The sequence below is a fragment of the Schistocerca cancellata genome, chromosome 4 (assembly GCF_023864275.1).
Source record: "Schistocerca cancellata isolate TAMUIC-IGC-003103 chromosome 4, iqSchCanc2.1, whole genome shotgun sequence".
Lineage (NCBI taxonomy): Eukaryota > Metazoa > Arthropoda > Insecta > Orthoptera > Acrididae > Schistocerca > Schistocerca cancellata.
Genome location: NC_064629.1, coordinates 335,407,319 through 335,432,752, shown reverse-complemented (window position 1 = coordinate 335,432,752; position 25,434 = coordinate 335,407,319). Strand labels below are relative to the sequence as shown.

General features: G+C 38.7%; 1 protein-coding gene across 2 annotated transcripts in view; it reads left to right on the top strand.

Moving 5' to 3' along the window:
• The window catches only part of LOC126184893 (tRNA:m(4)X modification enzyme TRM13 homolog), a 153,969-nt gene extending 132,087 nt beyond the window's left edge, over positions 1-21,882 (top strand). For both annotated transcript variants that reach the window (XM_049927523.1, XM_049927524.1), the window contains exons 5-10: positions 3,205-3,395; positions 9,315-9,500; positions 14,050-14,286; positions 14,453-14,580; positions 19,924-20,036; positions 21,699-21,882. In XM_049927523.1, the coding sequence (XP_049783480.1) occupies positions 3,205-3,395; positions 9,315-9,500; positions 14,050-14,286; positions 14,453-14,580; positions 19,924-20,036; positions 21,699-21,879 (1,036 nt within the window). In that variant the 3' untranslated portion in view covers positions 21,880-21,882. The remainder of the gene's footprint in view (positions 1-3,204; positions 3,396-9,314; positions 9,501-14,049; positions 14,287-14,452; positions 14,581-19,923; positions 20,037-21,698) is intronic.
• The last annotated feature ends 3,552 nt before the right edge of the window (positions 21,883-25,434 follow it).

Genomic DNA, 25,434 nt, shown 5'->3' with positions numbered 1-25,434 from the left:
TTTTATGCCTTACTGTTGGGAGTCTGTGAATCAATGGTTGGACTATCATTCTTGTTACATCTGTATGCTGCTAGTCACTGCAAAAATAGCTGATGGTTCTCAGATTTTGTAAATTTGAGATTACAATTGACTGTATGTGATAATCACAAGCAGCAGAAATGCATCAGTTTAGACTAAAAGTATTTGTTATTCTTGTTTTACTCTGTTGATGATATTTATAGGAGTGATATATGCAAAGAGATGGAAGGGAAACTAAGATAGGAAAGTTAATAGTGAATTGGGCATCTGAAAGAAGGCCCATGCAAAAAGCCTACAATAATTTTCGCTTTCACATCTGGGCAAAACCTTAAGTAGATCTGTCATAAGCAAAGTCAATGAATGGGTCCACACCTCCCATTCAATCTCCCATGGATCTGGTGGTGAAACTGATGACAACAGAGAGAGAGCAGAAGTTTTTAAAAATGTATTCATGCAAGAAGATACTACCATACCAATCTTGGACCACTGCACAGGCTCTCAAAAAATGCCATTGATAAAAGCATGCCCAATATTGAAAAACAGTAATTACTACTTAAAACGAACAAGACACCAGGCCCATATGGAATTCCAGTTAGATTTCGCATTGAATACATCATGGAATTAGCTCCTTCCCTTGCTCATATTTATCGAAAATCTCTTGCAGTATGAGTGGTCCCATGCGACTCAAAAACATGGCAGGTCACTCCTTTTTACAAAAGTTTAACAGATTGGATGCACAGAATTATCATTATGGTCCTTCTATTTCAGGATTCCAGGTCATATTCTAATCCCTCTCTCTTTCTCCGCCACCCCCCCCCCCTCCCCCCCTCTCTCCTTCTGCTTCTTCATTGTTCTGAGACTACTAATTTGGACTATAATGCTTTATAAAGATCTGCTTGCTTTTCCAGCACTGTACTTTGAAGGCATCGATTTTTAGTATCATTTAATTTTCTTGAAATAGGACTTAAAACTGCCCACATAAACTATCAGCACTTTACTAGAACCTTTTTTTTTTTTGCACTTTACAATTCATTTCCTTTGTAGCAACCAGTTTGTAGGGGCTTTCCTTCAGATGTACTGGGAGCAATGTTTGTCAAATAAGTCTCGTTCTTCAGTAACAAAATATTCCTATCAGTTTATTAACATAGCAAAGTTTATCAATTACATTTCTAGAGACATTTCTACATACTCTACTTCTACTTATGAGAAATACAATTATTGTACATGTTCTGATGGCACTTGTGCATTGTTAATTGTCTACAGATGAATAAATCAGATCGAATAAAATCACTATTGTCACTCTCGTTTTGTTGAATGTGTAGGATACTAATTACTTTTGATTGCTGATAAATTGACTGCAAGCAGTTTGTATTCTAGAAGTTGTACTGTACACATACATGGCCAGAACAAATTCAGCACCCTCAAGGATTGTGTTCAGTGGCACCAGGGTATAATTTGTGCATACTTAAGGGTTGTAGTTGTTGTAATGTTGTGCAGATACCATGTCAAAAGTAACACAAACAAAGTTTTATTCCACTTCCACATGAAGAGAGCCACAGTAACACTAAATGAAGTTTAGAACAGCACAAAGTCTCATAAATAAAGAACACATCAGTATAGAGTCTCGCAGGTGAACATACAAGTAAATGTAAGTGAGGCCAAAATCCCGACACACCGGGCTTCTATTAGGCTGTTGTGCACATGGAACAGCGCTTGCTGGTATGGTGGTGTATGATTGTGTGTGCTCAAACTACAGTGTAGTGATTCATTTGTCATGGTCACCAGCAGTCTGATTGTGCTCAGGAGGCCTGCTTTTGTGCCCTCTGTTTTGACTCTGCAGGCAGTAACTATGCTGAGTTTAGAGGTGAACAGTGTTTGTAACATATCAACATTCATTCTAGGGTACAAACAAGCCCCACTGATAAGTATGTACTCCTGTTGAACAGCTTCATCTACTTGAACAGGGTCACATTGTGAGCCAGCAATAAGCTGGGTGGACATATCAACAGAATGCTACTCATTTTGCTGCACATTGTATTGGTGGCACATTCCTGCCTACAACAACGGTCTGTGGGGCATTACCACACCTGTAGACCAGGTTCTGGACATCTGCATAGTACAGACGCACATCAAGATTGACACAATTTGTGAACAGTGGTGGCTGACCTAACATTTTCCTGGGACAAACACTGGCTGCATGTTGCACCGGCTGTGTCATTGGGAACCGCCTGGTTGCAGTAGGATTAAGACCACATGTGCCTCTGACCAGGCTGACACTGACACTACAGCACTCCCAAGCATGAATACTCTGGTGTCATGACAAGAGTTGACTGGGAAGTGGAGTGACTCTCTTGTCTTCAGTGATGAGATTAGGTTATATGTATTTGTATGTGAGTGATGGACATAAATTTGTATGGCATGGGCCTGGTGAGCTACCTATTCCAGAGTGGATTCACCCACAACACATAGGTCCCATCCCAGGCTTCATGGTGTGTGGGGGCCATCAGTTACAACAGACAATCGAACTTGCTGTTTCTGCAGGGTAAAGTCACCAGCGCACTATATTGCACAGACTGTTATCCCTTTGCTACTGCCATTTATTTGACAGAAAGGTGATGTGCATTTTCAGTAGGACAATGCACATCTACATATGGCCACTATGACGCAATGTGCTCTTTGTGAAACACAACTGCCCAGGCCATCAATATCACCAGATCTCTCGCCGATTGAAAACTTAAACATGATGAAATGGGAACTTCCTCATTCTGCAGAGCTTGCTACAACCAATGACAAATTGCAACAAAATGTGCAAAATGCTAGGGACAATCTGTCCCAGGATTCTGTTTGGCACCCTAAGAGCATTGCTGCTAGAGGTGGGGTGGGTGAGTGCGTGGGTGGGGTAAGGAGGGGGGGGGGGCGGTTGTACACTGTGTATTGAGATGGCTGTTTGGTAACCATTTACTGTGACGTGTGTTTTATTTTGTCTGAATTTGTTATCACATGCTCCTACAATGATGAACTAACTGTCACCCCATTTGTCATTAAAATGACCTTGTCCTTGAGCATGTTGCATTTTTTTCTGACAGTGTAATTTTTCTGCTGTCTGTTTAATAAAACACTTTTATGCAGCTCATTAGCCTACATGGATATCACATTAAAATTTTTTTTTATTTCTACTTTTTGCAGCACCTGCTATGTTCGCCATTTAAAAAAACATCTAAGAAAATGTAATGCCAACAAGAAAGATCCCATCTATATAACTCATGGACTGAACAGAGGAAGTTCAACAGATGACGAGATCCATGGGCCAACTTTGTGTACCATTGATGATCTGGCGTTAGTGCAGTTAATTTCTAAAATAGAAACAGTGTGCACAGGTATTTCATCTATGATTGTACAGCTCCTGTATTTATACATGACAGAAAACTAATCAAAATGTCAGTAGTTTTAGATACTAGAATCATTTGCAGCTTTGGATAGTATGGTCATTTGTAGTTCGTGCAAAATGGCATTTTTCTTCTGTACAGACTAGTGTCAACTCTCATTTTGTGGGCAACAGGTTGGTTTATAGTGAATAAAACAGAAGATGAAAACAGGCCGCAGCAGACTGGTATTTTATTTTTGATTTATTTATTTTTTGGCTAGAACAGAAATAAAATCAGACAGAAAAAGGAAATTCTTGCTTCTAGGTAGCTGTCATGGGAGTGGTGTAGGGCAACAGTTGCAGAGCAGGAAAAGCTAGTATCAAGTTTCCAGGTCAGAAGTATTGTGAAACCAAGTGCGAGCCTTTTATAGGCAATAGAGTACCTTAAGACATTAACTAGGGATTTGAATGTGGAGGATCAGGCACAGATAGCTGGAGGAACAGGTACCAACATGAGGTACCAACATGGGCATAAATACGAGGTATAGCATCAGGATTGATCTGGACACACTTGGATCATTAACTGTGCACTCAAATGTGAGCTTCATCGAGGTTCTTGGGCAACATGATAAGCCTTGACTTAACAAAGCTGTACAGAAAGTAAACTGGGAACTGAGAGGGTTGGTGTAGACTTCAGGGAGAGTTCATGTTTGGAGTTGCCCCAGTTGATGCTTTGGGAGGTGGGAATACAGGAAGCATGGTCTACACCTTTAGAGCAAGGGGAAAGATGGGTTACATACTTGTTAGCCTATGAAATAATGAAGGTCGCAGTACACACAACAAAATTGCTTTAGTTACTGGTGTGAGAGAGGTTCCTTTTTAGTTTAACCTTGTTATCCAGATAACTGTTACTCAAAGAAATTAATCCTGCAGTTCGCTTCATGATTTGTATGATTAGTAGTTGCTGTGGGCTGTCAGTCTGCATGGAGATAAGTGCAGATTTATAAGTAAAAATCTACTAAGTATATGTGAAGATATATTTTACTACGTTTAAATTTCAATGGCAGTGTGAACTTCCACTTGTTCTGAAACAAGCTGACAAGACAACAGGTGTAGAAAATCTCTTAATCTAGTGCAGCTGTCTGGTTTGTTAGCAGGATGGATTACTAAAGAACTGCTACCTCCAACATTCAGTAGGGAATAAAATATGACAATAGGTAAACAGCAAGTGTGTCTTGTGCAGTTGTAAGAGCACACAAGTGTCACACGTATCTACCCCTCCTTTCGTCATGTTGTACAGAATTATGATTTCTGCTTTGTCCATGTCTTCATCAACATTGTCATCATGGTGATGATATTTGGTTTGTATGGCAATCAACTGTGCAGTCATCAGTGGCCATACAAAGTCCCAATTTTGGCATGCTCCAATTTTTACACAGTCCAATTAAACCACAGTCACGAATGATGATGATGATGATGATGATGAAGACACTCAGTCCCCAGGTAGGGAAAATACCCAACTCAGCCGGGAATCGAACCCATGACCCCATGTTTGTCATCATGGTAGTGACTCGATTCAAGTACAACCTTTCTTCCTTTCTTAGGAATAAATGGCACAAGAATAAAAGATTTTTGAAGGCAGATTTGAACCTACTGGTTGCTTACTTAGCTTCATGAATTCAATTGGCAGTTCCAGACCATAAAAATATGTAAATAGAATAATTAACTGACCTGTCCCTAACAAAACAGTGAAACTAGCAGAAGTTAGCACCGCAGTAATAAGAAACCCCTTGAGAATAAAGTATAATAGGCTACAATGGCTTCCCTTTTACTGTTTCTCCTAATGGCAACACTGCAAATTACATCTAATGCCACTGCTCACGTGGGACTATTGGTCCGCAATTCTTGACCAATTCACCAGTGCTGCTCTAGCAAAATGAAAAAAAGGATTAATGTACTGGCAATGGAAGGTACTCTGTTCATGTAATTCCTGGGTCTGAAGAGGTGAAAAGAAAAGGAAAGAATACATTCATATGATATGGACTGTCAGTCCACATGGGACTCCTGTAGTGTTAAAATAACTGAAGTTCCTAATACTGTAAGAAATTGTAAAATATATTTATTGCCAAGCACCAAAATATTAGAGGCTTGGAAAAACAAAGCTAATCTATTATACATGTAAATTAACTATGAAATTTAATTTAGTTGATGTGCTTTATTTGTGTGAGCACCATGTGAATTGTATGTACATTCACCAGCACAAAATGCCATTCTGATCATGTAACTGTTTTGGTTTATTAATGAAGTGTCAAATTAAATTGCCTCCCACTGTTTAATTTTGTATGCAACCAAACATGTATATAGCTCAGTCGATGTTTATTGATGGACGCTATAGACTGATGGGATGATCTGTTTTGTGGATATAATATTACAATTGTTACTAATAATTTACTGAAAATCCTTCAGAAGGTAAAATTTCAGTACTGCCAATAAGCACATCTAAAAATATGTGAAACTATTGTAATTCTCAAAACTAATGGTTCCTTCTTCAGGGAAGAGAAAAGGTTTAAGTTGGAGACAGTTAAAAAAGGAAGGGTAGGTCACTCGGACCCCAGGATTAAGAGGACCTACCTGTTGTGAGGATGAGGGTGTTGGTTATTAACAAAAATAACCAACAAAAATGTCATTGATTAATACCCCTCAAAGTGGAGTGATAGGAAACAAACTCTAAAAACACATATTTAACTTTGATGTCATCTGTAACAGGTTGTTATAGATGACAAAAGTCTCAGCTGGTTGTGTTAATGAATTTATTGCATTATTTTCATGCCATCTACCTTATAGATGACAAAAGTCTCAGCTGGTTGTGTTAATGAATTTATTCCATTATTTTCATGCCATCTAACTTTTAAAGTTGAGTGGCATTAAAGATTTATAAAATGCATTTTGAAACGTATATTTTGGATTGTTTGAGCAAAGTGTAATCCAGGCTGGCATTTGTCGAGATGAATGTGGGAAATCTCCAAAAACAAACCTCAAATTGTCCCACACAACTAACACTTTAATAGCCTAGGACTGAATGAAGATGACCCTTGTCTCCCCATGTTGAGACCTTATTGTGCAGCAATGCCAACTGGATTGTGGATTTTGTAATGTGATGGTGTTTGAGAAGATCTCAATTCCTGTAGTGAAGATCTTGTCAACCTCTCTTTTCGATTGTTTCATTTGGGTCCATAAATGACGTGATGATGAACACACTTGTGGGTATAGCAAGGCTGTGTTCTTCAGAGTCTGTTACAACCACTATGTGACTGTAAAACTAACTGTGGCCACAACATGCTGTGACAGATCTTCTTTGATGACAACTGGTAAACTACGGTTGTATTAAGTTGTGCAGCAATAAGAACTGGTGTCCCTGTGCAAATTAGGGGTGTATGTGGGACTGATATACTGTAGCCATGTTCAGTTTGTGATGGAAATAGACACCAGATTCAATGTGACAGCTTCTTGGAATGGCCATTTCCTGCACTTCAGTAAGGGCTGTGCAAGGAAGGGGCAGAGAATACCATATTTACTCGAATCTAAGCTTAGAATCGAGTGCAAAGTAAGCGGAAGTTCTGAAAAATGTTGGTAGGTGCCGCCACAGCTAACTTCTGCCGTCAAATATATGTAGCGCTACACAGGCATGCTTTGCAGGCACAAAGATAAATACTGGCACCAAAACCTCTGCATCAGTAAATAAATTTAAAAAAAAAAGGTGTAAGACGAGCCTTTTTGTCCACCCCGAGTTTTGACCACTGTATTTTCATACATTATCCAACGAAGTAAATACAAATTTCGTGTTGTTCATCTTTGAATGTAGCAGCAGCATTTCAATGTACTACGAAAATCCGACTGGCAAGACTATGTGGGATGTTTGTCAATATGGCCAACTCTACGTTCTGAATTTTTTCCTACCTGTGAGAAGAGATGGTTGCTAATAGGAACTTTTATGAATTGTGAATCACATGCAGTATTCTCTTCAACATAAGAATAATACGAATATAAACATTTTGCCATGTATTCTTTCGTGTTTGCTGCTATCTCATTTAAATCCTGTCTGCCTAATAACATACGAAACTAGTGTGAGACAGCAGCAAATGCGGAAGAATATACATATCATGTCATGTTTATATTCATATTATTCTTATGCCTAATAGTGATACAATCAGAAATGAAGCACGGCAATTGACTTGATTTTTAAATCTAAGATGACTCTAATTTCTGTGCAGAATGTAATGTACAAAAGAGGCGTCTGCAAAGATTTTCAAACGGAGAAAAATTTCAGTTAAACTCTCGTTCAGAACATCTATCATACGCAGTCTATTATTTGGTTCTTGTTGATCATTATCAAAGAAAGCAGCAGTGTAAGTAACAACAAATAGCAGTTTCTTGCCATTGTTTCGCTAATGAGATAATTCCTCTCTTTTTTTTTTATTGTAAGCGGCGGTAGCGCACACAAAAGCAAGCCATGCCGTGAGCAGCGACAGGTCGTAAACACTTATTATCAGAATGCGACAAACAATGCATGACACAGTACAATAATGCATTTTCAGCCTAGAGTGACGTAAACACTTATAACAAAAGAGAACGGCACTTATCAGATCAAAGAAAAATAAGCAACCGATTCAAACGAGACGAAGCACGCCTGATGCATAGCAATGGCTACCTGGTAAAGCTTAACTGCTAAGCTTACGACGTGAACCAAATTACTGTAGCTGTATCGTCATTTATTCTACCTAAATTGTGTCTCATATTACAATAGACCAACTTTGTTTCGATTTGGAGGTGCAGCCTAAAACTTTTCTCTCCCCTTGAATTTCAAGTCCCAAATTTCAGGTGTGGCTTAGATTCGGGAAATTTTTTTTCCTTGATTTTGAGTCTCATTTTTCAGGTGCGGCTTAGATTCGAGTGTGGCTTGGATTCGAGTAAATACGGTAGATTGGGGACACTATTTTGAAAATGTTATGTAAATCTTAAGATCTGCTTTGACTGCAGAAAAGTGCTGAAACCACTGCTGTACCAAGGAAAAGGTATTATTTCCTGTGAATAGCATTACAACCAAAATAACATGTTGATAAGCCACAAAACTTCCCATTGCACTAGGCAATGCTACATCTGTTGTTCATTATAATCACAGTTAATCATACATAGAAATGTTTGTGAATCCTTTAAAGAATAAAAAGTCGAGAAGTCTGTATCCAAGAGTCATCCGAATTCGTAAACATTTATAAAGAGTATGTTCTCATATCATCAACTAAGAAATGAGTGGCTGAATTCAAATATGGCTGTACTTCTCTCTGCACTGACAGATAAGAAGGTCAAGAAACTGCATTTTTATGGTATTGAACTACTGATGATAAAATGTATATAAAATTACTAGTGTCAGAGGGATATCAAAAGAAAAAGTGTGTGACATTTTATACCAAGAATAAACTACAAGGAAACTTTGTGAAAATTGGGTATCACATTTGTTGGATGGTGACTGGAAGAAATGAGAAAATAAATTCTCAGCAATATTTTAGAAAGAAAGGAGTGCTGAGCCAGACGTGAATAATAAAATTATATTTTGCTGAATCTGTATACAAACTCAATATAATAACTCTCTCTCTCTCTCTCTCTCTCTCACACACACACACACACACACACACACCCTCTCTCTCTCTCTCTCTCTCTCTCTCTCTCTCTCTCTTTCTTTCCTCTTCAGGCCACTCTATGCTGAGTATTTGTCTTTACTCATTCCATTTTTCACATGTAATTTTTTTTATTTCTCAGATCTAGTGAAAGAGACGTTAGTTTTATTCTTGTATTGTTGGTTGTCCAACCCCACAGGCTAAAGAAAACAAGTTGAATTAATTTCTATAAAAAAAATGTATATGTATTGAACTTTCAGGTATCATTCCCTCTGTTACTGAACGATCATCAGTACACCCTTGCTTGCAAAAGGAGATTGAAACACAAGCGGATGGAGGTAATTCAAAGAGACAGCTATCACAAGTGTCTTCACTTTTGTCACTCATTGAGAAGTTCAATAGTATTCACGTGGATACCTGTTTCCTCGAATTTGGTGCTGGAAGAGGTGAGTGACTTCCATTACTTCATTTGCTATATTTGAAATACATTTCCCCAGAAAACACAAATGAATTCTTTTTCATTCTTGTTCCCTTACTTAGGAATTAATATCCAGATTCCATATGTTAGTTAATTCTAAACATTTTTGTGTGTAGACTAGTCTGCTTTGAGTTAAATTGAAATATTTTTTTGGCAATAGCTGCTTTTTGAAAAAGTGAAGGTAAAGTAACATGTCCTGCTTTAAGTATTTTACAAATACATGGACTAGTTTTGCTGTTCTACACACTCCATCACATTAATGTGACAGTGCCTATGTTCGACATGAATGTGCAGGCTGCACTAGCAGAGGAGGATATATATAGTTCGGGGGAGGGGGCTGCCATGTGCCAAAATGTGCAGTCATCATTGTAATGCAAAAAACAATGTGATTTACATGATGTCGTAAAGGGCATGATCATTGAATGTCTTTTGTGCCAGGGGTGGAAGCATTCCCGAAATGGCTAAGTTTTAAACTAGTTGCATGCTGCTGTTGTAAAAATATACTGGGCATGGGAAAATGGTGATTACCAGGTGTGGCAAAATGGTGCTATCCAAAACTGGTGCCAAGACAATTGTGGTGCACCATGGGCCATAAATGACAGGGGTGAACGATGATTGTGGAGATGTGTATGGTTGATTAGATATGCAACTATTGAGCAACTGACCACCCAGATAAATCAAGAGGCTACCAACAGTGTCTCCTCAATGACCGCTCAGTGAATGTTGCTGCATATGGACCTTCAGAGCAGGCACCTGTTTCTTGCACTGATGCTGAATACTGTCTGTCAGTAATGAAGGATGGAATTTGCACACCAGTGCTGCTACTGGACATCCACTGAGTGGTGACAGGTGGCATTTTTGGATGAATCACATTTTATGCTCCATTGGACAGAAGGCCATTGGTGTGTATGGTGTGAAACATCTGAAAGCAAAGGGTTCAGGCTGGAGGAGAGAGCGTTTTACTCTGGAGAATTTTTTTGTGGCATTTCCTGGGATCATTATTCTGGGTGGCACAATGGATCAACACAAGTCTGCACCTATGTTTGGGGACAGTGTCCACCTCTAAATGCTGTTCGTTTCCATTCGGGACAATGGCATCTACCGTCAGGACAATGCAACGTGTCACACAGCTTGCAGTGTACATGCGTGGTTCGAAGAGCATCAGGATGAGTTTACTGTACTCCTCTGGCCACCAAACTCCCTGGATTGAAACACAATTGAGAATCTAGATCAGACCTTTTGCACCATATATCTTCAACCAAGAAACCTAGCACAGCAGGCTACAGTATTGGAGTCAGCATGGCTTCTCTTATGTTCAGGCTTTTGACAGATGATCAAATTAATGTGACTGGACAATGTATTATTCTCTCACAGATGGTGCAGATAGTTGAAATAAAATGCATAGGAGCAGTAAAACATGATTGTGTATGTTGTTTCCCACAAATATCGTATTATTTGAATCCTTAGGAATTCTGATAGGTCAGAAGTGGTAGTGGCAGAAATACATACGTGTTGAAACACTCTATAAGTAACTGAATGACCTCAGATCCCCAAATGATCTGAAGTCATGTGTACCTTTACAACCTTGTACCATGCTGTTACATATCACCATATAATGGATTAAATACCTGCCTGCATAGAGAATATTCCTAATTTACTCTTGTGTGGTGGTGCTCGACTTGGAGGTATGTAGTACGAGTCCTTGTGGTGAATAAATATTCAGTGTCAGTGTTTGCTCAAGAAGGGGAGGATAGGTTGTGATGTACAGTTTCTGATCAACAGACTATACACCAAACACTTGCGTTAAATTCAAAACCTGTTCACAGCATGTTATGGAATGAGGGCATGAGACACTGTTGATTGTGATACATCCACTGAATGGGGATGTTAATCTCTGCAGTGACCTTGGTACTATTTGTGAGGAATAGGCTATATGTTAACAATGGGTTACACTCTCTCGTTTGTCTCATCATCATCAACAACAACAACAACAACAATTCAACAAACACAAACTATGCTAGGCATGCACTGATTAGTCACCCATGTGAGTCATTCCCACTTAAAAAGCTTAAAGTACAAACTGCTGGAGAGATGTTAATCAGAAAAGGTGTACACCAGGCCATCACCCACCTGAGTTCATCATCTAGTACTCAATTAAAATTAAAAAAAGCTCATTGCTAAGCCCTTTGGTATGGTAAGCCCTTCGGTATTTCTACTTTTATTGTTGTATCCGTATGCAGTATCTGCAAGGACTATAGTAACAAGTTCTTAGGTTCATACACTACGTGATCAAAAGTGTCCGGTCACCTGACTGAAAATGACTTACAAGTTCGTGGCGCCCTCCATTGGTAATGCTGGAATTCAATATGGTGTTGACCCACCTTTAGCCTTGGTGACAGCTTCCACTCTGGCAGGCATACGTTCAATCAGGTGCTGGAAGGTTTCTTGGGGAATGGCAGCCCATTCTTCATGGAGTGCTGCACTGAGGAGAGGTATCAATGTCAGTCAGGGTCAGGACTCTGTGCAGGCCATTCCGTTACAGGAATGTTATTGTCATGTTACCACTCTGCCACAGTCTGTGCATTATGAACAGGTCCTCGATCATTTTGAGATGCAGTCGCCATCCCTGAATTGCTCTTAAACAGTGGGAAGCAAGAAAGTGCTTAAAACATCAATGTAGGCCTGTGCTGTGATAGTGCCACCCAAAACAACAAGGGGTGCAAGCGCCCTGCATGAAAAACACGACCACACCATAACACCACCGCCTCGGAATTTTACTGTTGCCACTACACACGCTGGAAGACAATGTTCACTGGGCATTCGCTATACCCACACCCTGCCATCAAATCGCCACATTGTGTACCATGATTTGTCACATCACACAACGTTTTTCCACTGTTCATTCATCCAATGTTTACACTCCTTATACCAAGCAAGGTGTCATTTGGCATTTACAGGTGTGATGTGTGGCTTATGAGCAGCCACTCGACCGTGAAATCCAAGTTTTCTCACCTCCTGCCTAACTGTCATAGTACTTGCAGTGGATCCTGATGCAGTTTGGAAGTCCTGTGTGATGGTCTGGATAGATGTCTGCCTATTACACATTACGACCCTCTTCAACAGTCAGCAGTCTCTGTCAGTCAACAGATGCAGTCAACCTGTATGCTTTTGTGCTGTATGTGTCCCTTCACATTTCCACTTCACTGTCACATCAGAAGCAGTGGACCTAGGGAGGTATAGGAGTGTGGAAATCTCATGTACAGATGTATGACACAAGTGACATCCAGTCACCTGACCACGTTTGAAGTCTGTGAGTTCCGTGCAGCACCCCATTCTGCTCTCTCACAATGTCTAATAACTACCGAGTTCGCTGATATGGAGCACCTGGCAGTAGGTGGCAGCACAATGCACCTAATATGAATAACATATGTTTTTGGGGAAGTCTGGATACTTTTGATCACATAGTGTATGTGAGGATCAGTCCTCAAGATTTTAAAAGTATTCATTTCATTTCCTGCAGCTTTATTGTATTTTTTTTTAATTTATTAAGCATCTTTGCTTGTTTGTTCCATGTTATGTGTGTATATATGTCTTTTGATATTCATTCCTTCACCTTCCATCATCAATGGCCTTGCCGTGATGGATACCCCGGTTCCCATCAAATCACCAAAGTTAAGCACCATTGAGCATGGTCTGTGCTTGGATGGGTGACCATCTGGGTAAGCCACACGCTTTTGGTAGTTTTCCGCTTACCTTCATGGCGGAGGGGGCAGGAGGCATTCACGCCATATGACTTTACCTACCATCTGTCCCAGGCTATTCCAGATCATGTGCCCAGCAGCAGGCTGGTAGGTGCCCAAGTTCACAGCTGGATACAGCTGATGCGTGGGCAGTCATGCAGCCTGACTGTAGCATACACAACTGTACTGCACTGGCCAAGAAGGGGCACAGTGGTTAAGCCACTGGATATGTATTCTGAAAGAGGGAGGGTTCAAATCCCAATCTGACATTTGAGATTTGTTTTTCACATTTTCTTCAGATTACTTCAGGAAAATGCCAGTATCATTCTTTCAAAAGGGTCATTGATAATTTCATGCTTAAATCTTGTGCTATCCAAATTTGTCACCCATCTCTAATAACATTGGTTTTAAAGAGACATTTAATCCACAAACATCTCCTGGTACTTCCTTGTTAGTCCAACAAGGGTAATTCTGTGACTCATTCCTATTGCTAAATCCAATCCTATTGCTAAATTCAATACTACAGTTAGTTTCAAACTGCAGACAACATAAAGATCTTGGATAGAACTAACACCTGTTTTTTGTTGAAATCTGGTGTTTGTAAAATGCATGCATTCAGTGAAAGATTTACCGGAAGAGGAAACATAGTTTTGAAATTCTATGTAGCTGTGAATATGCTTTCAGTAATCTGCTTGTTTTGCTCTAGCACTCTAGCCAAAATCAATGAAACGTTCTTTGAGAAATCCTGATGAACATTAATTGTTTATTGGTAAACAGGTATGCTGACATATTGGCTTGGAGAAATAACTGCTGAAGTACCACAGTCTTCTTTTTTACTTATTGAACGATCTGCGTATCGTCATAAATTTGATGGACGCCTAAGCACTAAAAGAGACTGTGTTGTAAGAAGAGTGAAAGCTGACATTGGTGATCTCAACCTTGATGAAATAGAGTTGCTAAAAGAACACCAGCATCTAGTTGCACTCAGCAAGCACCTATGTGGTGCTGCTACAGGTATGTGTATTGACGTTTTCTAGGTTCCTGCAATCTTTGTAATGTGTAGTTTGCAAATACATTAGTTTGTGTAGTTGTGATAATTATAGCATCTCTCCCAAGTTTTAATGCACATTGAAAAACTTTGTTCAATGACATATATATGTTTTCTATTTCCTGTTTTCAGATATGGCTTTGAGATGTATGACAATGACATCTGAAGATATTTCTATGAAATTTCGTAGTATATTTATAGCTACTTGCTGCCATCATCGATGTGACATTTCCTCTTATGTAGCAATGGATTATTTAATGGTAAGAATACTTCATTTCTGTAAATTTGGTGTTTTGCTTATTGACAAGACTTGGCACGATTGTAAGAAAAGTTCTCAAACTGTGCACATCTCAGATTCAACAGCTTTTTGTAAATTCTTTAAAGGATCATATAGGATGTTTTATTATGTGAGATTCAAGAAAATGGGACCCAGAATGGGGGAACCAATTGAAGGGATAAGGTCTCTAAGGAAACTGCCTCTGTTACATTTATCAGTGATGAGCTGCTCGAGTTATGACAGACCTGCTAACTTGGCATGACATTCAGTTTGTCCTGTTGATGAAAGTTAAGAAGTATGAAATCAGGTCATTCAGGTGGTGCATGTCAGCCAATCCAGTTGTTAGGACACTATATGTTCAGTAATTTTTGCCCCCACAGGCCATAATGGAGACACTCATGCTAAAAATACACATGCAACTGCAGTCTAGACTAACAGACCTTAAAGATCTATAACATTATCTGTTTCCTGCACTCAGAATCTTCTGAAATACAGTCATCAGCGTCTCAGCTGTTCTTTGGGATGTGAACTCCCAGAGTAAAATTTGGACTGAACAACTTTGTCATATTCTTAATGCTTCCCCTACTGGTTGGGATAATGATCTCTGTGTAGTCATTTTGGCTTGAGTTTGCCATTGCCATTCCCTGCATTAATACAATCAGAATTATATCTTCTTATCCTTGAATTTTGTTTTTACTGCAAGAATGCTGTGCTACGCTCATTTCGTTGCCCCACTTATGGTTATTTCTGTCAGAGCCAGTTATCATTTCATGTAATATGTTTCTGCTTTATGTTGAAGATTTTTTTTCATTCTATACTTTACAGAAATGGTAATAAAGTGGGTTTTTGAACTAAGTCATTACCGTACAGAACAATGTAAACTGATTTGAACATTTGTGGCAGTCTAAATATCATTCCTTCTTGAAGATTTACACTTCCACTAAAACAGTCTGAGTACAATTCACAGACTGACTCGAGGTTTCAGTCTGACAGTGCTATGATAGAATTATTGCAATGGAGGTGCGGCAGGGGCAGGGAAATGAACTCACTGATGTAGCTGTCAAGGAGGTTTGCTTCCTTCCTCGCCCTGCTAGATGTTCAGTCACCCTGCAGGCTGTCACTTCATTTGTGACCAGAAGGACCATGTGTTGGTGGGAGATTCAGTGGCTGGAAGTGAGGAATAATAAACTTCAGTGCAACCAAGGTTTACCTCCTTCCGCTCATGAAAGTCTGAAGAAGTAGTCCTTACACGGCTTAGAGTGGGACATTGCCCATTGATACATGGCTTCCTCTTACATCAGGAGGAGGCCCCATTATGTCAGAAATGCGAGAAACAGCTGTCAATATGTCATATTTTAACTGAGTGTGTTTTACATGACAACCTGGTGGTTGAACTGTGTCTCCCACAGGATCTGCCCTCTATTTTAACTGATAACAACGCAAGTGTTGTTCATGTTTTGAGATTTTGTGTGATGTCCGGAATTCTTCCCAAAATATTGGGGGGCGGGGGAGGGGGGGGGGGGTGAGATCTTAATGTTTAACAGAGTGGCTGTGTCACTTATTATTTGTAAGTAGCCATCCAGTCACAGAGTTATCTATGCCTTTTTTAACTGTGTCTTTACAGGTATTTTATCCATGATATTATCTAGTAGTTATTGTGCTGTGTCTTGTTGGAATTGTATTACAGGCTTTTCTGAATCTCACCTTATTAGGATTACCTTGAAATTCTTGTGGAGGGATGAAATGTGGTTTTCTGTTTTTTTTTACCTTTTTCCAAAGAGTTTCACCATGTCCTTCAGTATATCATTAATGCAAGGGTACTGATGACCTTGCTATTTAGCCCTCCACCATCAGTCATCATCATCATCATCATCATCATCATCATCATCATCAGGAGGGTGGTCATTAACATGTAAGCTAAGGGTGGTGATTGGCTTTTGGATTGGCTCATTTATTGCCAACACAATGATGCAAATATCTGTGACAGGTTAAATCATGTGCTGGGATAGAAAACGAAGTTCATCGCTTATATGTCATAGAAAACATTCTTCCAATTGCATCAAACATTGCCCAGTGAAGGGACTCTGTGGTTCTTCTTGTCACTGGTTCCTATCCACAGTGCCAAGCTCACAGTTGTCTTAATGTGTGTTATGCATGATGATTCTAGTTGCTTCTGTGTATTTCATTTTACGCTGGGGAAGGCAGTACCTCGGAGAGTTTGTTTCCTCCATTTACTATATGGTAAAAAAATAACTTAGTATCCTTTAAATAGTTTTACTCATTAGAACAAAAGGAACATATCTGTTAAACAAGGACTCTAACTTTACAGCTTTTAAAATATGAAAATGGCAAGTGTGCTGGACAAGGACTTGAACAAAGTTATCTAACAATCATGAAAAGAGCATCATAGTCTATAATGGTGATCAGCAAAGGGTCTAAGCAAAAAGTTATGGCAAAGTGCTAAAAGTTTACTCCTTTATATTTTTTGGGGTGCTAATTGTGGGTATAAATTTGATACTTCGAATTCTCTCTGAAAATATAAAAAAAAATTGCAAGAAAAGAAAAAACCTAGTCCCTTCTGTTTTTTCCCCTGTAACCTAAAAACAATGGATTTTTGAAAAGCATCATTCAGTACTAAATGATGTTGCTGTTGTGCTCTTCAGTCCAAAGACCAGTTTGATGCAGCTCTGTGTCTTTCAGCTCTCTGTCCTGTGAAAGCCTCTACATCTCCGAATAACTATTGCAACTTACATCCTTTTGAATCTGCTTACTGTATTCATCTTGCAGCCTGCCCCTATGAGTTTTACCTCCTATGCTTCCCTCCATTAGTCTGCAAAAAAGTCTGCCAATTTTGGAGTTCCAAAAATACTCATTTGTATGATATGAAACCACTGTATATTCCCTAAGTACCTGTTTGGGCTGCAGTATGCAGCAGAGGCCTCATTGGCCTTTTTTTTTCATGTGAAAAATAATGACTGTTGATTGTTACATTGCAATCTTGGAACAGTTTGTCTCCACACAGCTGGTGTTTTAGGATCAACCAGACCACACACACCAACCAGGTGTTTCTTTTCTGGATGAATACTTAGGAAATAGAGTCATTGCATTGGATTATTGCAAATTTACTGGTGCAGGAATGGATTGGCCTGACTCCTTGTGACTACTTTTTTGGGCGCCACATTGAAAGAGACTGTCTGTCAGAACCATCCCACCATGCTGTATGAGCTTGAATTGGTGATCGGTGTGGCATCTGAATCCATTTCCATTGAGACATTACGGATTGTGAGGTCAAAATTTCATTGTCTGTTTGTGCCACCTCCACACTGCAAGTGGTGGACATTTCAAAAAGATTGTGATGTGATTGTAGAGACAGCTTGCAGAGGACAAGTTGTAGGCTGATACTGTGTGAGCTGCACAGTCTACAGTGCCTTCTGTTAGCAGCTTTTTGAACTATTTCAAAACTTTTTTTTATAAAAGATTTTACAACTTTCACAATAAACATGCCATTTGTTTCATTCCTCTATCAATTTTAGTTTTTGAAATATTTACAAGGGAAGACCTGAAAGTAATTTTATTACCAAAAAGATTAATAGGTAGCAAAACAAAGAAAATCACAAATGAACTTTCATCTTTTACCTATTTTTCTATGTAGTCACCAAAGTTCTCAACACATTTCTCCTATTGTGGTGCCAGTTTCAATATGCCCTGTTCACAGAAATCGATTTGATTGGAGTATAGCCACCTGTGAAATGCTGATTTCACTTCTGCATTTGTTGCAAAGCATTGGCTGGCCAGGAATATCTTCATGAGACCAAACAGATGAAAGTCTGATGGTGCAAGATCTGGGCTGTGTGATGGATGCTAGAGCACGTCCCACCTAAATTTGGTGATTTTCTCATGAACAGGAGCAGCAACATGGGAGCAAGCATTGTCACAAAAGTCATGACACAATGTAACCAAAGTTCTTAATGTAGGGTAAAGATTCACAGTGGTCCTATGTTCAGCAAAGTTCACCAATAACACACCATGCATATCCCAAAACAGTCCCAAGCACATTCCTAGCAGATTGAGTCACTTCAAATTTTTTCCGTACTGGGGAACCAGCATGTTTCCACTCCATAGGGCCATACTTGGTTTAGGTCTTGTAGGGGTGTGCACACAACTCATCACCAGTGACAATTTCATTCAGAAAGTCATGCCCTTCTGCAGCATAACACGTTAAGTGATCCAAGCTTCTCATCATTCACTGGCTCTTGTGGTTGTCTGTCAGGTTCTTATACAACCAGCAAGCACTAACTTTATAAAATTTCAGTGTGTCATGAACATGACAGTACACCGCACCATAGGATATGTTGAACTGCTGCAATAAAATTTGCAATTGCACACACACTGATCATTCAAAATTGTTGCCTCGATGGCTCTGACATTCTGTGAGGTTGCAGCCATAACTTGCCCCCAACCCCCCCCCCCCCCCCCCCAAGCATGGCCAATCACCAAGTCTCACATCACCCCCATGTAAGAATGCAGACCACTTGGAGACATTGCTATGATCCGTACAGTTGTCCCTGTACACACAACACATCTCTGGGAATTTTATGTGGTTATGCCTTTGGCCCACAAATATCAAAATACACTTTGCTGCTTTTCATAAGTTGACGAGTGCAAACTGCAAGCTATATTGTTGTGGAATTCCAACATTCCAGTTGCAGTACCAAGGGAGGAAAAAAAGTCATTGTGCATTGCTTTCCCAATCCTCCCTAATAATTTTGAAATCAGGAACTCTTTCAATGGACAAGCTGTAAATTTATTTATATATAAAAACTTGAAAAACCCCTTGACATGTATTGAGAACTTATTTGTTATTCATTCAATAGGTAAAACTTTATTAGGCAAGTTTGGTAGTTATATATTTGCCAATATTGATCATGAACACACAAAATCATTTTTGTGTGTTTAACAGCTGATTTAATTGAAAACATATGCAGTAATTGAGTTTGTCCTTATGTACTTGTTGAATGGTGTACAGCTTTATCATTTTCCTCTGTTTAACTTAGCTTCCCCTATAACTATCAGCTTTGGCTATTCTATCTTGTATGTGAATATTACACGTTTTAGTTAAGATTGTGTACCACAAAACTGAGAAGAGGTGGTGGTGGTGGTGGTGGTCGAGTTTGATTAAAGGAATCCTAGTGCAACTATGATAATTATTTGAAGGTTTTCAAAATAGTTATTGCGACTAAAACTAAATGAAGGAAAGTTGATCTTTTGTTTTGATTTTATTGTAATATCCACTGCATATCCTGCAACAGTATCTTTTTGTTAACAGGAACTGGGTTTTGAAATTTCTGACTTTAATGTCATGTGTGGTATTACCAGTTGGGCAACATGTGGCTCTCGGAAGAATGAGCTAATTCCCAAACCAGAAGATTCAGTTGATAGGTAAGGCTTTTGTTTCTTATTTGTTGTTTATTTTGTTATTTGTGGGTGGGGTGCACACTGCCTTTAAACTGGACTAACTATAAGTGGGGTGCACACTACCTTTAAACTGGACTAACTATAAGTGTGATTATGATTTTGTAAGTGTTATCAGCCATATTTGTATTTATGATTAATTAGTTTCTGGTATCTACTTGTTTAGGGCAATATGGAACAATTATTAACTAATTACATTTTAAATTAGTATCTCGTTTATACTTATTTTTTGCCAAGTGAAGTTGTACAGTGATTAAGACACTGGACTAGTATTTGTGAGGAGTGGAGATCAAATACCTACCTGGCCATTCAGATTTAGGTTTTCTGTGGTAGTCTTAAATCTCATGGACAATTCAAACACTTCTGTGAAAAGAACATGTTTGATTTCCTTCCCCATCCATGTCCAGTTGTAGGTGCTCAGTCTATAATAACCATGATGTCATGTTAAATACTAATTTCCTTTATTATTATTATTATTATTAAATTATTACTATTATTATTCAAAGTTATCAGTGAATATGTGCATCTCTTCCAGTAAGATGTAGCACTGGCAAACCTGGTAAGCACACTGCACTTGATTCGAGAGGACCATAGTTCAAACCCGCATGTGGCCATCCTGATTTAGATTTTCCATGATTTCCCTCAATCATTGAAGGCAAATGCTTGGATGATTCGTTTGAAAGTGCACAGCTGATTTCCTTCCCCATCCTTCCCTGATCTGAGGTTGTGCTCTGTTTCTAATGACCTTTTTGTCGACAGAATGTTAAACACTAATCTCCTCCTCCTCCTCCTTTCTTATCATCTTAATGACTCTCAGAGCTTCTTTTCTAAATAGATAGCTATGAATAAGGCTCCATATTACTAGCATAGTTTGCATTACAGTAAATAGCACTTTTGGTTCAATGGTTTAATGTGAATGCAAAAAGAATGCACTAAGTATAATTGGTGTATAAATTCAATTCAGAAAAATTGCTAAAATCTCTGAGAGACAGGAAGGCTGTCCAATATCTTCAGGAGTTGCAACTCCCGATACTGCCAGAAGAGACACTTAAAAAAGTACACGGAACTTTAGTCTTTGAGAACAACAGTACCTTCCCCCCCCCCCCCCCCCCCCCCCCCCCCCCCCCAAGGAGGAAAGAGGAATTGTTTGGGAGAGGTTGGAAAGAGGGGGGAGAAGGCGTCTAATCACTCAGGCGATTAACTAATGGGGGATCCACATCTCCCAAACAATTCCTATACCCTCCGTGAAGAAGGAACTTACTTTTCCAGAAGCTAAGAACAATATTTTCTTCATACAGTGTAAGCTTTCATGGCCAATATTGTCTTCATTTAAAGTTGTAAATGAAGAATATTTTCTTCTTTAAGTATTTTTAATGCACCTTCTGAAAGTAAATACTGTCCACCATTTTTATCTGTTGTTTTGGTGTGCAGAGTTTTGTTTTGAATAATGGAATGTAAGTGCAGTTATTTGTTTCTGCATTGTACCATATCTGTTGAAAGTGCTGTGAAAATAGCAATTTTGCTGTGCATAATGGTGGAACAAGTAAATGTAACACTCACATTTTACTCATTGGCTAGTGCATGATGAGCAATGTCTGTGCAGTACATAAAACGAATAATATGTTTCAGGTATGCACGACTGCAGCTGACACACGAGAAGAGAAGAAAAATTGGCAGAATGTGCAAGTTAATATTTGACTATGGAAGAATCAAATTTCTAGAGAAATATGGTTACAATGGGGTATTGACATACTATGTACCTGAATCAGTTTCACCAGAGAATGTATGTTTAATAGCAATAAAAAACTGATTGATTTTATTAATTAAAAAGTTATTTATGATCTTATTTATGATCTTGTTTCATAAGCATAGATATTTTGATTTCAAGATCACTCTTCCTCCTAGGTTTGTTTACATCCCTTTTTAGCTTTTATTTCTACTTGACTTGTTGAGAAGTCTTGTCACTGTGCATCCCAGCTGTACTGAGGAATTGCAAAAATTTTACAAACTGTAGAAATCAGACATAACTAACATGCTGATGGCAAGTAATGACACATGTATCTGTTATAATAATGAGCAAGAGAATATTTCATAACACAGTTGTGGTAGTGTAATGAGGAAAACCAGCTAAATGGACTGTTTCATTCTTGTTGGTTTGCATCTTGTTCTGTAGTGTGCTCACCACTGTAACTGATATCATGCCAGGTAAAAATTTGTCTTTATCAAACAGTTCAAAGTCAAGTCAAATATTTATGCTATCCAGCTACTATCTTAAAGTAACCATTGTGTGTAACATGGTCAGCAGGTGAGTGGTCCAGAACGCATTGATTATGTGCTACCAAATAATTACAGATATTGGAATCGTGCTATGGTGCACATCACAGCTGTTGGAGGATGCAAGGTGGAAGACTGCTAGAGCAGTAGGATGACTGAGGAGATCCAGCAGGTGCTTAAATGAATTCAGGTCCTATCTCTCAAGTGAATTAATGCTATTGACACATATAAAAGGTTTTTAGGAACAAATATTAATAATTTTTCTGAGGCAACTGCTCCTATGATGAGATAAGAGAGAGTGTGTGTGTGTGTGTGTGTGTGTGTGTGTGTTTTTAACATTTTTATCATAGATATCTGTATAACCACAGATCAAAAAGGCTTGCAGGAATTCATTAAAGACCTTTGTAAACACACACACACACACACACACACACACACACACACACACACACACACATTCAGAAAATCTTGTATGGTGCAGTCGCAGCCACTCTCCTGATGCTCTCAGCTAACTAGAGCATGTAGTAATCAAATAGGGGGTAAATGCTGGAGACGTGCAAGAGTTGTTTGATGTGAAAAACAATGTACATTTTATTTGTTTGTTGCTGATATACCTTGAAACTAGAGCAAGTGATACACAGTAACAATGTCCAAAATAAATGTTAGCTTTTTTCCACTAAGTCCTAATTTCTGTCGTATGCTTTCTTATTATTTAATTCATCTACATATTAAATTAAGTACTTACCTACTAGCGTCTCACTCCTTTCTAGAAGTACCACTGTTACTTACATTCTGAGGTTGTATTGTGTACATGCATTAATGATAATAATAATAATAAGAGGAAGAAGAAGAAGAAGAAGAAGAAGCTAGGAATAGATGATAGCTGCTGATAGTGCGAGACTCAGAAGGAAACCACAATGCATCCGGATGTAAAACACCAACACCCACAAAATATTTGTAAATGCATGATGATATCATCAAAATCATCCACTAGAAACTAAGAGGCTATGGCAGAAGTATCAGTTAACATCAGTGAACAAAAGACTTCACTCTGTGCTACATATAAGATTCTCTCACTGTCATAGAAAATGACAAATCCTAAATTTACTGAAACTCCTACATGGCAGTAGATGACACAGTCTGATGCAGTTGACCGATGTAATTATCAACAAAGCTGAGTAAATGATCTACTTTCTGGACATCACTGTACCCAACACACACAGTTTGTAAAACCACCTGTCTCACTTGGTTGCTTGTTGTAAAAGGATCTGGCCGATGAAGTAATAAAAGCTATAGGGAAATCTGCAGAACAAATACAGAGTTCTCAAAGTACACAGTTAACATACTGATTTCAATACTGTTTAAATTGAGTAAGCAAACAAACAAATAAATAAATAATAATATTTTTTTGTGAATAGGTCATGTGAGGACCATGTCCCAGTTTCAGTTCTTCCAGTTTGCTTTCGTCAGTTCACTATGTTTCTTCTTTCTGTCTTCAGACCATTTTGAACCAGTCTTTTTAGCTACTCTGCCTTGGAATCCTCCCATTTTCAATACTTTTTTGCAAAAGGCTTCTCTTTTGTTTGTATCTTATGTTTTTATGTTATTTCTTTCTAAATCCTTTTTTACTTCCTTGACCCAGCTCGTTATGGACTTCTTATCCCAAAAATATTTGAAGATCTTACGTTCGAAATAAATATCCAAAAAGCATGAGTCTTCTTTTTTGTCATTACATTTGAAATATTTTCTATATTTTGGTAATAATAATAATAATAATAATAATAATAATAATAATGTCATGTGATGAGGGCCTCCTGTCGGGTAGACTGCTTGCCTGGTACAAGTCTTTCAATTTGACACCGTTTCAGCGACTTGCACGTTGATGGGGATGAAATGATGATGATTAGGACAACGCAACACCCAGTCCCTGAGTGGAGAAAATCTCCGACCCAGCCGGAAATCGAACCTGGGCCCTTAGGATTGACAGCCTGTCGCACTGACCACTCAGCTACCGGGGGCAGACTATATTTTGGTATATTTCAGTATTATTTTGTAATTTCCAATCTTCTATGTTGTTTTGTGGCCCTAATTATTTTCCTTATAATTCAACTTTCTATTGATTTTTGCGTATCTTATTTACCAACCACTGAATGAAGCTAATTACGAGCAGAAATTAAGAAACTACTACACACTTCCTTGAAATATCTATTGTTTATGATGTACTTTTCATGTCACCTATTTGGTCAAAACTGATACACACACCTCAGGCCTTAGGCCAGCGTTCCTGGAATGTGGTAGACCTTGCAAAAGCCAAAGGGTCCAACATTCATAATTTTCTAGATCTTATTAAGTTTTCTTAGTGATCCTTTATAATTCTGTACTTGTCTTACATTATCATAGTTTCACCCCTTGACACCAAGTGTAATGTGTAGTGTTTACCATTCTGCACTATGTCAAGTAGCTCATCCTGTTCTTGCCTACGTTTCTTGCAATACAAACCACAGTAACATGTTGCAGAAGACAGTGTTGGGGGCAACAAAAATTGTAAGATCTAGTTTGAATCCTTATGGAACTGATGTGCTTAGTGACTATGTTTTTTTATTTATTTTTATTTTTTTATTGAGAAAATGTGCAGCAGTCAGCCACTAATAATCTGTTTATTTCATATCTAGATTTCAGCCTCTGTGTGGCTATCATCAGCACTAAAAACATATAGGACTACATTACAATAACACATATGTATGAATTAAAATACATTATACACTGCTGTTTGTGGAACTTGCAACACCAAGAAGGAAACACATGAATTCAATTAATTTAATACCACAGGTTAGGTACATGACAAGTAACAAATGATTATCTTTACAAATCTGTACATGTCCTTTGAGCCCTACTATTCAGTATGTCGTGTGGCAACCATGCGCTGCAATTAGAGCTGCTATACACCATGGCATTGAATCAGTAAGGTTCTGAATAAATTCCTGAGGGATTTCCCTCCACACACTTTGTATCTGAGCCCACAAATCTGTGACACCAGTTACTGGAGGACCGTGACGGACCAGGTGCTGACCAACCATATCCCAGACTTGTT